The sequence below is a fragment of the Myotis davidii genome, unplaced genomic scaffold, assembly GCF_000327345.1.
Source record: "Myotis davidii unplaced genomic scaffold, ASM32734v1 scaffold284, whole genome shotgun sequence".
NCBI classification, from domain to species: Eukaryota; Metazoa; Chordata; class Mammalia; order Chiroptera; family Vespertilionidae; genus Myotis; species Myotis davidii.
The window spans coordinates 806,414-818,554 of record NW_006295261.1 but is presented as its reverse complement, the minus strand read 5'-3'; the positions used below and the strand labels follow the sequence as shown (position 1 = coordinate 818,554).

The following is a 12,141-nucleotide window of genomic DNA, read 5'->3' as shown; positions in this document are numbered from 1 at the left end:
CACACACACACACACACGCATATATTCTAAACTTCCCAATCACAAGGAATGGCCTTTCCATCCTAAAAAATGTGTAAGTTTTATTACAATGTATACACATACACCTCTGCAGATCTATTTGTCATGCCATAAACACTTTATAAATGTGCAAATGGTCTATTGATATTTCTATGAATTTTGTATTGTAATTATGGGCTACTGTATCAGTGATGGTTACTGATATCTGAATAATAAAATATATTCACCCTCATTTACATGACCGTAAGTCTCTTAGACTTCCGATGGATTTTTCATATATGGTTTGGGTTTTATGACAACTGACACAAGAGGCTGGGTAACTTTGCCCTTCGCCTATCATCACTCTGTCCATAACTTTGCACATATATGCACCAGCCACACACAGAGTATATACACAAACACACAAATATTTCAAAGTGAAAAAACAAAATCTAACAATACTGCATAGGACATGGACATGATAATACAATTAGCATCTGTGCCTGGATAGTACTGTTATCAAAGCATCAGTTATTCCCATCACATAGGAGCTTCTCCCTTCTCCCCCATTCTCCTTCACAGAACAGATAAATTTCTTTTAAGGAAAGGGGAAAATCGATGGTTAGAAACATGGTGTTTTTCCTCTGATCTAGCCCTCTGGCTTACCTTAAAGATTGTGTGTGTGTGTGTGTGTGTGTGTGTGTATGAGTGTGTATATGTGTGTAAAAATCACATTATATACAATACAATTTTTACAGAAAGCCTGGCAGCTACAAATAAGAGGTAGAACTACTCAAAACTATGTTTCCTGCTGCAGGAAAAAATTCATTATTTTACAGTAATTAAAAAAAAGTTTAAAAAATTGACAAAAAAATAAGTTGCAGGTTAGGCCCCATAATTTAAACAACAAAATCTAGGAAGAAAAGTATTCTTCAAATGTACTCAACAGATAAGTTCATTAAAGGGTTAAAAAAAGTTGCATAGGAAAAAGGGACATTCCAGCACTTGCTACAATGATGGCAATAGTTTCGCTACAGGGAATAAAGTACCTTTAGTTGTTCTTCTTTTGAGAATTCTAGGATTAGGGTTCCTAAGCAAGAGCAAATTAGAATAGCAGCACTTTTCCAGTTCTGGAGAGCTCCGTAAGCGAGAGGAAACTCTGTCTGGAGATCAAGGTTTGTTCTGCCAGACAGAAAGACAAGCCAGTAAGCACAGCTCCAAAGCTCAAGTGGTAAGTTCCTTCAGTATTTGAATAAAAGGTGTTATAAAATCCTTAATACTTTTGACTTCTGGTTAAGAAAGGAAAAGGACCGGTCTGTGTGTGTCTTGCATGACAGAGGAATTTGGTTGTCAGAGGATACATCTGAACGTATAACGAAAGGGGACTCTTCAGGTGCTGTTTTTCAGGAATGGTGCACTACTGTCTTAGTTTTACCTTACGCTAGGGAGAAGCAGAGAGAGCACTGTACTATTTGGCCAATGACCAAAACCCAAAACAAAACAAGAATTAAAAATAAACAACCAGACGGAAAAAAACAAGACCATGAACAACAAAATCTGTTAGTTTGAGGAAAGACAAACAAGTTACAATGTAGTTTCTGTTCCCTTGCTCCTCCAGTAATCATCATTGTCGTCCGGCTCAAGTTCTATTCTGATTTGAGGCACACCTTGTACTGGAGTTTTAGGAGGACTAGAGAAAAGGAAAAGAAAAGAACTGGTAAGTAAGTCAGATTTCCTTTCTCATCTGTCAAATGTTTATATATTGGACAGAAGCCAAATGTGTCCTTTGTTTTCTGTAAATTCTTATCTCCACTTTCTGTATTCATAAGACAAACATTTTTAAGTGGGATGAAGGTACCAATAGAGTCAAGATATTCAAGTAAAAATGTCTTAAGCCCTCATACCTAGATTTGAAATAAACAAAAACACACAAGAATATGGGCGATACTGTCAATTTAAAGGACAAAAAGACTTTCATGAAGAAAATATTCAGGGATTATACCTTTTGGGCAATCAACTAAGATCTGAAATCTGCAGAGCCAGGTTAAGAGGGAAGGATACCCCTGGAGAAGAGCTGCCAGGAAATGCAGTTACCCCTGAAGTCAGAGATGATACAGAAAGGATAAGAGGTGACATTGATTGATCAGGGGCTTTATTTTAATGCTACTGAGAGATTTCAGTATTTCTAAGAGTAAATAGAAAAGGTCTCTTAGAAGGTTTTCTACCAGTGAAAACTGGAGCAAGGTTTGGTGGTTGGGAAATTTATTTAAGAGAAATGGAAGGAGAACAAGGTGTTCTGCCAATAACCCGCCTTTGACTTCACTTCTGTGGGGCAATCATCGCCCAGAACAACGTAGGGGAAACAGGGCCGTCCTTTACCTGAGCATACCCAGTGACTGAAGAAAAGGAATTTTATCAGCATGATGTGTGGTGTTCAAGGAATGTTGGTGATCTTTCTCCTGGAAAAAAAAATATTTGTTAACCATAAAGAGTAGTTTGGGGTAATATTTAAAACTAGAGTGAAAATAAAAATCTCCACAAAAATTGATGCATCTTTCACAATTGGGAAGAGTAAGAAAGGCGAGTTTAGACAATGTCAATAAACACTGTATCAAGGTAAGAATCTAACTAGTGTGATGAAGCCAAAATCACTTTGCTTCCTTTACTCCAGGTTTTTTTCTAGGAATAACCACTAATGTTCCTCTCAGTGAGGGGGCAAGAGGTGAATCATTTTTAAAGAGTATGCTTACTCTTGGATTTCCTTACATCTTCAGTATTCACAATTTTGTCCTGTGATTTGTGGGGGAATGAAAAGATTCTGAGGGACTTATTTATACTGCAGCTCTATCAATTTTGTTTTTTCATGGATTATAGACGATAAATATGACATTAGAAAAGATGTTATTTAGCCCTGGTGGGTGTGACTCAGTGGTTTGGGCATAATCTCGTGCCCTGGAAGGGCCCCTGGTTCTATTCCTGGTCGGAGCACATGCCTGAGTTGTGGGCTCGATCCCTGGTAGGGGGGTGTAGGAGGCAGCCGATCAATGTTTCACTCTCATACTGATGTTTCTCTCTCTCCCTTCCTCTCTTTCTAAAAATTAATTTAAAAATGTAAAAAAAAATGATGTCAGTTAGAATGACCATAGGTGATTTGCTTAAGTAAATTTCTAATATATCAGCTTTCAAAGTATCCTTCTTAAAGGATTCTTGAGAGAATGAAGAATACTAGCACTAGATAATCTAATTGCTATACATTTTTTCCCAGGAGCCTCAAATTCTAACGGATTTTTTTTTCTAAAGCAGCCTTTAAACTGTACTTGGAAGGGCTCCACTAACTTACAATGTCAATGGACAACATACATAATGGGCTCTCTTTCAGTCTCCATTTGCTATTGATGCTCTGAAGATGAATAATGAAGCTAGAACATGGTTTGGGGACCTTGAATTTAAAAAGGAAAAATTAACTCAATCCCCCTGACAGGATTGAGAAGAAAATGGCCTCAGTTATAACCTATAGCCTACGTTCAGATTAGACACTAAAGGTGAGAGTGTTCTCATTCTTTAAACCTAGTGTGCTGGCCAGATTCCAAAGCTCCCTGCCCCTGGTATTCATATCCTTGTATAATTCCTTCCCATACTGTACCAGGGTTGGTTTGTATGATTAATATAATATGGCAGAAGGGATGATATACCGCTTTTGTGATTCAGTTATAAAAGACTGCAGTTCCTGCTTTGGTTCCACACTCTGTTATCACTGGCTCTGGCGGAAGCCAATTCATGCACGGGCAGCTGTATGGAGGCGCCCACAGACCAAGGGACTGACATCTGCCAACTGCTTTGTGACTGAGTTTGGAAGCAGATCCCAGTTCCCATCAAGACTCAGCCCCAGCCGAGAACTTGACTGCAACCTCATGAGATACCCGTACCCAGAACCATCCAAATCAGCTGCTCCTGAATTTCAGAACGTCAGGAACTGTGTTAGAAAACAGGTTTGTTGTTTCCAGCTGCTAAACTTTAGAGTAATTTGTTACACAGCAATCAATAACTCATATACCTATTTTCATAAACAGTCATTCATTTCAAACTTCTCTCGGTAAGCTGTTATTGAAGTGGTATTGTCAAACAGAAGAGAGAAAGTCTCAACTGTCTTTTGCCTTCAGCAGATCAGTAGACTTTGAAGTGCATCTGGATCTTAAAAAATACATTTTCTTCCAATGAGAACGCAAAGTGAAAGTAGTTTGGAGACAACTGCTATTGGAAAAGCTTGTGAGATATTCAGTAATGTGACTACAGAGGTTCCCCCCCCCCCCCGCTTTTAAAGGAGGCTGTTGATTACAAAAGAAAAGGTGACATGTCAGAAATCACTACACCGTAGCCAGCGGGCTGTTACCTAAGGAAAAAACAGTGCAGTTACCAAGGTGATTTGGAAATAGCAGAGGAGGAAGACATGAGGGAGAAAATGCACAAATCTTGTAAATCATACCTAGAAATTTCTGTTAATTAGTTTATGATTGCCAATTAAATTTAAAATAATCAATTACTCCAAATTCTCAATATTAATCATTGATTCATTAATCACTGAGAGCCCGTGTTGCAATTTCTCTTTTTGGGCTGATCTGGTCATTGGCTGAAGCCTAAGGAAGACAAACAGTAACAGACAGTGATGTAGTCCTATGAGCCGCAATTCTAAACACCAGCAGGAAAAAGAAAAATCAGTTAAAGACATGGTTATGAGTTTAGCAACTGAAAGAAACTGGTGATAACCTGGGTCAGAGAAAAGACTGCCAAGCAAAAACTTAAGAAAAAAGGGAGGAAAGGGAAGCTCAGGGAATGTGAAAATGAAGTTTTAAAACAATAATTAAGTGTAAATCTTCGCACAGAGAAAAAAGAAAATGGAAGGAAAGTTAATGTAAATGATCGTTCTAATGTTTTTTTCTCTGCAAGTGCAAATCATATTAAAGCAGGGAAGCAAGAGGTTAGTTCTACTCACTGTCGGAAGGTTTGCTATCACTTAGGAAAGGCTGCTGTTCCATGATGTCCATTGGAATTTTAATACTTGGGACTGTTTCTGAGTATGGGCAGTCAGACTGTGGAAGAAATTTGTAAGTTTTAAGAAAGGTGTTACTATACAGAACTCCTTACCTCCCAATATTGATTGAACTTACCATATTGTCGTTTACATGGCACTAAGGAGAAAAGCCTTAGATATAATCATTCCCGCCTGGCTAACTTTTCAAATTCGACACCATCTTCCTCCCTCACATTTGTTTTTCTCCCTTCTGAGTTAATGGGATGGAGTCGATTAAAACTAGCACTGAACCAAAAGAAAGGCACTACATATTGGAACAACTGGAAAGCTTTCCATGAATTTGTCATCATACACTTAAAAATGACTTAACATTTCTCAGTCTAAAGTTCCTCATATGTAAAGTAGGAACAAAAATATATACTAGAAACAGCTGTTTTGGCAATTGAAGACAAGTATGCATGATCAATCAAAATGATCAAGTATACAGTACACAGCAAAAATTAACTACACTCCCATTTTAGAATGGGATCCCAGGGATCCAGTTAGAATGGGGATACTTCACTGTGTTGAAAAATTCAGAACAAATCTTCACACAGAAAATCTCATTTTGGCAGTCCTGTCAAAGACTACGAGGATAGGCTCTGGGTGTGTGTTAAACAAATCTCATCTTTTCTCCTAGCACTAATTACAGACTCCTATTAGAGCACCTGTATTCCTCTGAAATGGTCTCCTAAAGAAAAACAAAATAGGCAATTATTTTATTTTTCAGTGTAATCACCCAACTGAAGGAGGATCATCTATGACTCTTACAATTACGTAAAAAGACCCTCCAGTACAATTCCCTTTCCTTTCAATTGAAGGGTTACAGAGAAATAATCCAAAATCCTGTCAAAGCCCAATGCAAAGATAAAAACAATAGCAGAGGACTTTGGTTGAGAGCCTACTCCAACATAGATAACGGGAGGTGAGGGCACCAGCATTTGTCTACATTAGGCTTAACATTATTACATAAACCGGAGTCATCTCAAATTTAAATCCTGGATTGTCAACAGCAAATCAAATACATTTTATAGCAGCACTAAGTGAACGTTTTACTTATTTATGAGATTGGAGTTCTTTAGATGTGGTGGGCTTTTTTTTGGTTTGGTTTTCAGAAGTCACTTTATCATTTTTAGTGCATTAATGGTTAAAGAAAGGCTTCAGAAAATATAAAAAACTAAAGAGAGAAAATAAAGCGTAAAGGAAGGTGAAGACTGACATGTAACGTGGACAAGTAAACGTTTTCGAAACTCAGACATACATCTCACATAAGGGATAAAAAAACTGATTTTTCACATAGATTTCTTCAACTAGTGTTACTTTGGAATTCTGGGAAATTCCTCACATCATCAATGTCACTGTCCAGACTTCCTTTCTTCTTTTTCTTTCTCTTCTCATCTTCCTTCTTTTTCTTTTCCTTTTCTGGAATGACATCATCGAGGAAGCTGAGGTCGTGCTGGGAGAAGAGGTAGTCCATGCCTTTTCTGACAGCCACCAGTGCCAAGATCTGAAAGAATAAATATAAAAAATATGAAAGGAACCATGTCAGATGAAGTCATAATGGTATGAATACTTTCCTATCAAAGGCAGCTGAAACCTACTAAGTATAAGGCTACAGGATGCTGGAACTCATCTTGCTTGTATGAACTTATATTAAGTGGACCATAAACATTTTCTTCGTGGAGAAAGTTGGCTTATAAAAGTGTTAACTGACACTCACTTTGTTTTGCTCAATGAAATGTGTAATCAACTTTACTTAGAATCTCAATGTGAAAGGGTTAGTTTTTAAATTATTTTCTTCCATGTTTTAGCTTTTCAATAAAATAACTAAAAAGTTAAAGAAAAAAAATGGCCTGCATATGATTTCTAATTACTCAAAATTAAAACAGTATACAAGTTGTAGAAAATCTGTGCAACATACAGTACACTAAGACATCTTTAAAGTATTAATAATGAGGTAGCAGTTGGATATGCACAGACCATTTAATCTACTGAGCGACTTAAAAAAACTTCCATTAACTGCATACTTACCATGTTTCAGATGCTGTGCTAAAACTCTTAGGCAGTATTTTCTTATTCTCACAACAAACATAAGGAGTAGATATTATGATCTCTATCTTACAGCTGAGGAAACTAAAGCTTATAGATATATGTACATCGTCCAAGATCACTAAGTCAGAAAAAGGAAGAGTACGGAGGGGCCCAGCTGCCTGCCTCTAAAATCAGTATTCTTCAACTCCGTATCTTTGATTCTATAAATAGCTCTTGAAGATGAACTTCTGAAGGGACATTAAAGATGTCCTTGCTCAACGGTGAAATGTGTACGTGCTAGGATATCAGTCATGACTCTGCTTCAAATAAACAGTTGTCTTTATCTATATGCTCTCTGGGTTTCAGATTCTTCATTTCCTAGACAAGTTAATAAATCTGCTCTACTGAAATTATGTGATTGTTTTGGGATCAAATAAAAGCTCTCAAAAGATGAAAATACTTTATAAAGGTAAAACTTTGATTATTTAGCACAAGCAATAAGTGACTTACTAGATATATTTCAAATTTAATCTGTCTAAATTTGTTTTTTTCTTGGCTTTAGCAAAACTAATTGATAGGTACATTATACCAAAAGGCAAATGGGAGTTTTTCTCTCACTCAGTGTGTTTTTCAGTAAGTTAACGGAGTTTAAGAGGGAGTTGGGGAACTGGGTGAAGGAACTGAGAAGTATAGATTGGTAGTTACAAAACAGTCATGGGGATACAAAGTACAGCATAGGGAATTTAGTCAATAATATTGCAATAACTACATATGGTGCCAGGTGGGTACTGGAATATCAGGGGGAACACTTTGTAAAGTATGTGATTGTCTAACCATAATGCTGTAAACCTGAATCTAATACAAAATAATATTGAATGTAAATTATAATTTAAATAATTAAAAAATAAAACAGAATAACATAAAAACAAAAAGATAAAAAGATATAAGGAATTATCAAGAAAAAAATATGACTACTAATATCACTAGTATTTTATATCATTATCCCTGCATCCTTGGAGAAAAAAAACCCCACACAATTATAAATAATAAATAACCATAAAACAAAATAATAATCCTGACTAAGAGAATTTTTATAAAAAATATAATATGGTTTATGTATGAAAATTGGTTCCAATGCCCTAGCAGTGACAGAGCAGACTTGAGGCTGGCTTTGTGACTTGTTTCAAGTGTATGTATATGTATTTTCTTGCAAGAAATGTAAATCTATGGTAAAGTATAAAATTCAATAAGGAAACCAAATACAGAGCTGGCATTTTCTTTTTCTATCTTTCACATTCAATATTATTTTGTATTAGTTTCAGGTGAACAGCATAGTGGTTAGATAATCATATACTTTCCAAGTGATCCCCCTGATATTTCCAGTACCCACCTGGCACTATTCACGGTTATTACAATATTAATGACTATATTTCATATGCTGTCATTTACGTCCCTGTGTCTGTCTTGTAACTACTAGTCTACTTCTTAATCCTTTCACCTTTTCACCCAGTACATCTCACCATATCACAGCAAGGATAGAGAGCCCAGGCTTCAATTTAGCATGATAAAACTAGCGAGACTTTCAAAAGCGAAACTTCTCATTCGTTTTCTTCTAATTCACTGGACAGCCTCTCATAAGTTTCCCAATTTGTCCACTATTATTTGGGCTGAAATCTGCCATAACTTCGTTACATTGACTCTATTGTACAAAATTCTATTGTATTTTAAAAATAACCAATGTGTACTGGTGTCTACTATGTGCCGGGCGTTGTGCTATATATTTGATATTCATTATTGATGCTCAGAATAATAACATTCCTCATCTTATGGATAAGTCAGTGGCAGCTCAGGGAGTTTCACCATCCAGCACGAACCAGGGCCGGAATCTGAACTCAGCTTAGTCTGACTCCGAGGTCCAGTGTAGACAGTCACAGACAGAGGAACCTTAAATTACAACTGAGCCAATCTAAATGATTTAGGCAAAGCTGGAAAAAAAAACTGGAACCACACATAAAAGATACCTTTGTCTCCCATATCACCATAACCACATGATATTAGTATGACCTCATGGGGTAGGTTCAATGAAAGAAATCCCTACCATGACTGGAAAAATGATAGCAGCCACGGTTGACTTGAGGATCCAGAGCAGGGCTAGACACAACACCTGCAGGAAGGTGAACAGGTGCACTCTGCGCAGCGGGACATGGCGCAGGTAGATAAAGTCAGGCTGATGCTTCAGAGGCATCAGGAGCAGCTTCAGGCGATCCATGAACTGGGGAGCAGAGGGAAGGAGAGAACAGCTGCATTACTTCAAGAGCGGATGCACGAGGTCATTTCCATTATGCCCAACTCTCCATTGGTGACTCATACCCTGTAATTTGGGCAAGCAGTATCTTTTCCAGGACAGTGGTCAAGGAGTGCAGAAATGTATCCTAACCAGCACCATTAGACATGGTAGGAGTCTTCTGATTTTCATTACTTTGCAGGAACGTTATGCAGACATATGAGATAAAGTGGCCTCCAAGAATAAAGTTCCAAAGCACAATATAAATTCTAGACATTCGTCTCTTTCTATCTATACTGTCTGAGTCTTGGGACAGAGGATCGTGTGACTACTTTAATAATGATATGCAGAAGCAAGACACATAACTAATGTATCTTACACTAATGCATCTTATACTACCTTTGTTGTCTTATCTGAAAGAGGAGGAGATGCAGCTATGTGTCACGTACATTTCAGGGATGTTTCGCAGACATAAAGGAAGTATCCACCTTGAAAGTGGGGATGCACTGGCATTTTCATCAACTCCACATTATCTATGGCATAAGTAATACATTCAGCAATGCACTACCATTTTTAAAAGAGGAAAGCCATGTGACTATTAATTACAGGGAGTTTCAGAGTGTCCACAACCAGACAGCAGAATCCTGGAGAGGCTGTCACACCGTCACGTATACGCAGGTATTGAAACTACTGCCGAGCACCTGGGTGCCAGGTGCTGTGCTTCACAGAATAGCTGTTGAATTTACACTGATGATGATTATAAGGATGATATCTCCAGACCCATCATACGATCTTTCCGATGAAAGATGCTCAGTACATAACTGCTAAAGTGAGTTATTATGCAACAAGAACTCTGAAATAATATCCCTGCTTCCTCTCTGGAGGGAAGGGAGACGTGTAAAAGAAAACTAGACTGTCACAGACAACAGTCTCTGCGGGCCTTACTGCTGATAAAGATCGGGCTACAAAATGTCCTGCTAAAATCAAATCTTGCCAAAAGTTCTAAAAGAGGAAGAATCAAGAGGAAAGTAAGGAGAAGAGAGAAAAGGCAACTGGGACAACAGCCGAGTTTTAGAACGCGACTATCTTTCCCTTCACAAAGGGTTTCCCCGTCATTGTGATATAGATGTCTTTCCTCTATTTAATAAACATGTACTGAGCTCTAACCATCAATCAAGCACTTAGAATGCATACAATCAAACTTCTTATCTAGACTGACCTTTCGAAGCTAAACAAAATAAGCACTACTAGTTTGGAGGTCACATTATTTTCACATCTTTCCACTTAGGAGAGTAAACAATATATACAATGCCAGGAACAAATCTAATATTTTGATACATTTATCTGCCCCAAAGTTTCATAGGCACAAATAAACATGCATGCATCGTCATCTAGTCCAATCTCTGAAAACCGCCTTGTGTTTTGTAACAAATAACCAAATGGTGCAGAACTCTACTTAATGGGCCCAAATAAGGAAAAATAAAGTAGCCTTTTCTCTTTTGGGGAGTCTGGCTATAAAACTAAATTAATCTAAACTCAATAAATGAAATGAAAGCAAGGACAATTATGAACGGGTTTAAATAAATTGTTAGGATGTTCGCAGAACATGCTGTCTTTTCCCATTAAAATGTTACTAAGTGCTAAATAAGGCTTCAGCTAACAAGATGCCAGAAATCAGCAGAAGGACTTCCAGTTTCCCAGTGCCAATTAAATTAAACCTCAATGGAAAGACAAAGTTTTCTCTAATGACTTTTTTTTAAAGGGGGACAGTTTACCAAAGTTGTGAATAGCTGAAGATTTCAACAAAAGTAATACATAAACCACACTGACTTTATTCTTTTATTGGTTCAAAACTTTGATCACTGAATCCAGTCATGTAAACAGTACATCCCATAAGAAGAACCTGTTCTTAGTGTAGGTAAAGGCAAATGGCAAATAGTATCTTGAAGAGTACACTGAAAGGGTTGATTTCCTTTTTGAGATGAAAAGAAAAAAAGAAGAGGAAGGAAGAGAGAGCGAGAGAAAGGGAGGAAAGAAAGAAGAAAGGAAGGTAGAGCATAGCTCTCTTACTTTCCTGATCACATGACCTTAAACAGCCTATTTTAAGAATGGGTCGGTATGATCACATTTGTTAACACAAGCTAACTTTGTTAATTAAATCAGAAAACGAAAAGTAGATAATGGTAGAGAAAGTAGAAAATAAATGCACTTTAAAAACTTAGCAAGTAATTAGCACTTTCCTTTTCAGAGATCAATTACTGGACTAGCCTTACTACTAGGAAAACTTGACTGTACTTAGGTGGCTATGGAAAACTTACCTGGACACCATTAAGGGATGCTACCCCCATATACAGGAACACGCCATAGAGTACAGGCATGGGAATAAACTAGGAAAGAAAAAAATTGGAGACCAGTTAAAAATAATAATAGTAATAATAGCAAATACAGTAATGGAGAGGGGTAGTTTAAATAAAAGCTAAATCTGAAACTAAAAGATAGAACATAATAATATAATGATCTCTAATTAGTGTGCTTTAGTAATCATTGACAAACTTCAACCCTCTGTACTAGAAATAGATGCAGGTGACACTGAATCTGAATTTTCATTTGATGCCTGTTTGTATTTGTTTACAATGAGCATGCATGGCCTTAATAAGTAGTTTTTTTAAATGGGGAAACAGTTTCTTTGCCTTTGGCCTTACAAGGAATGACTGTGTAAGCCAGATGTTTGCATGAGTTGTGAGGTAGAAAGAGGGAAAGA

The 12,141-nt window shown here is 37.1% G+C and overlaps 1 protein-coding gene across 8 annotated transcripts in view; it reads right to left on the bottom strand.

Annotated features, from left to right (window-relative positions):
* Positions 1–313: 313 nt before the first annotated feature.
* SLC4A4 (solute carrier family 4 (sodium bicarbonate cotransporter), member 4) overlaps positions 314–12,141 on the bottom strand; it is a 345,530-nt gene continuing 333,702 nt past the window's right edge. For 6 of the 8 annotated variants that reach the window (XM_015567926.1, XM_015567925.1, XM_006769914.2 and 3 more), the window contains 5 exons: positions 11,699–11,767; positions 9,195–9,368; positions 6,411–6,572; positions 2,377–2,456; positions 314–1,687 (listed from right to left, as the gene is read on the bottom strand). In XM_015567926.1, the coding sequence (XP_015423412.1) occupies positions 1,582–1,687; positions 2,377–2,456; positions 6,411–6,572; positions 9,195–9,368; positions 11,699–11,767 (591 nt within the window). In that variant the 3' untranslated portion in view covers positions 314–1,581. Of the gene's footprint in view, positions 1,688–2,376; positions 2,457–4,987; positions 5,085–6,410; positions 6,573–9,194; positions 9,369–11,698; positions 11,768–12,141 lie in introns of all 8 variants that reach the window. The other 2 variants (XM_006769915.2, XM_015567927.1) reach the window with 2 other exon arrangements.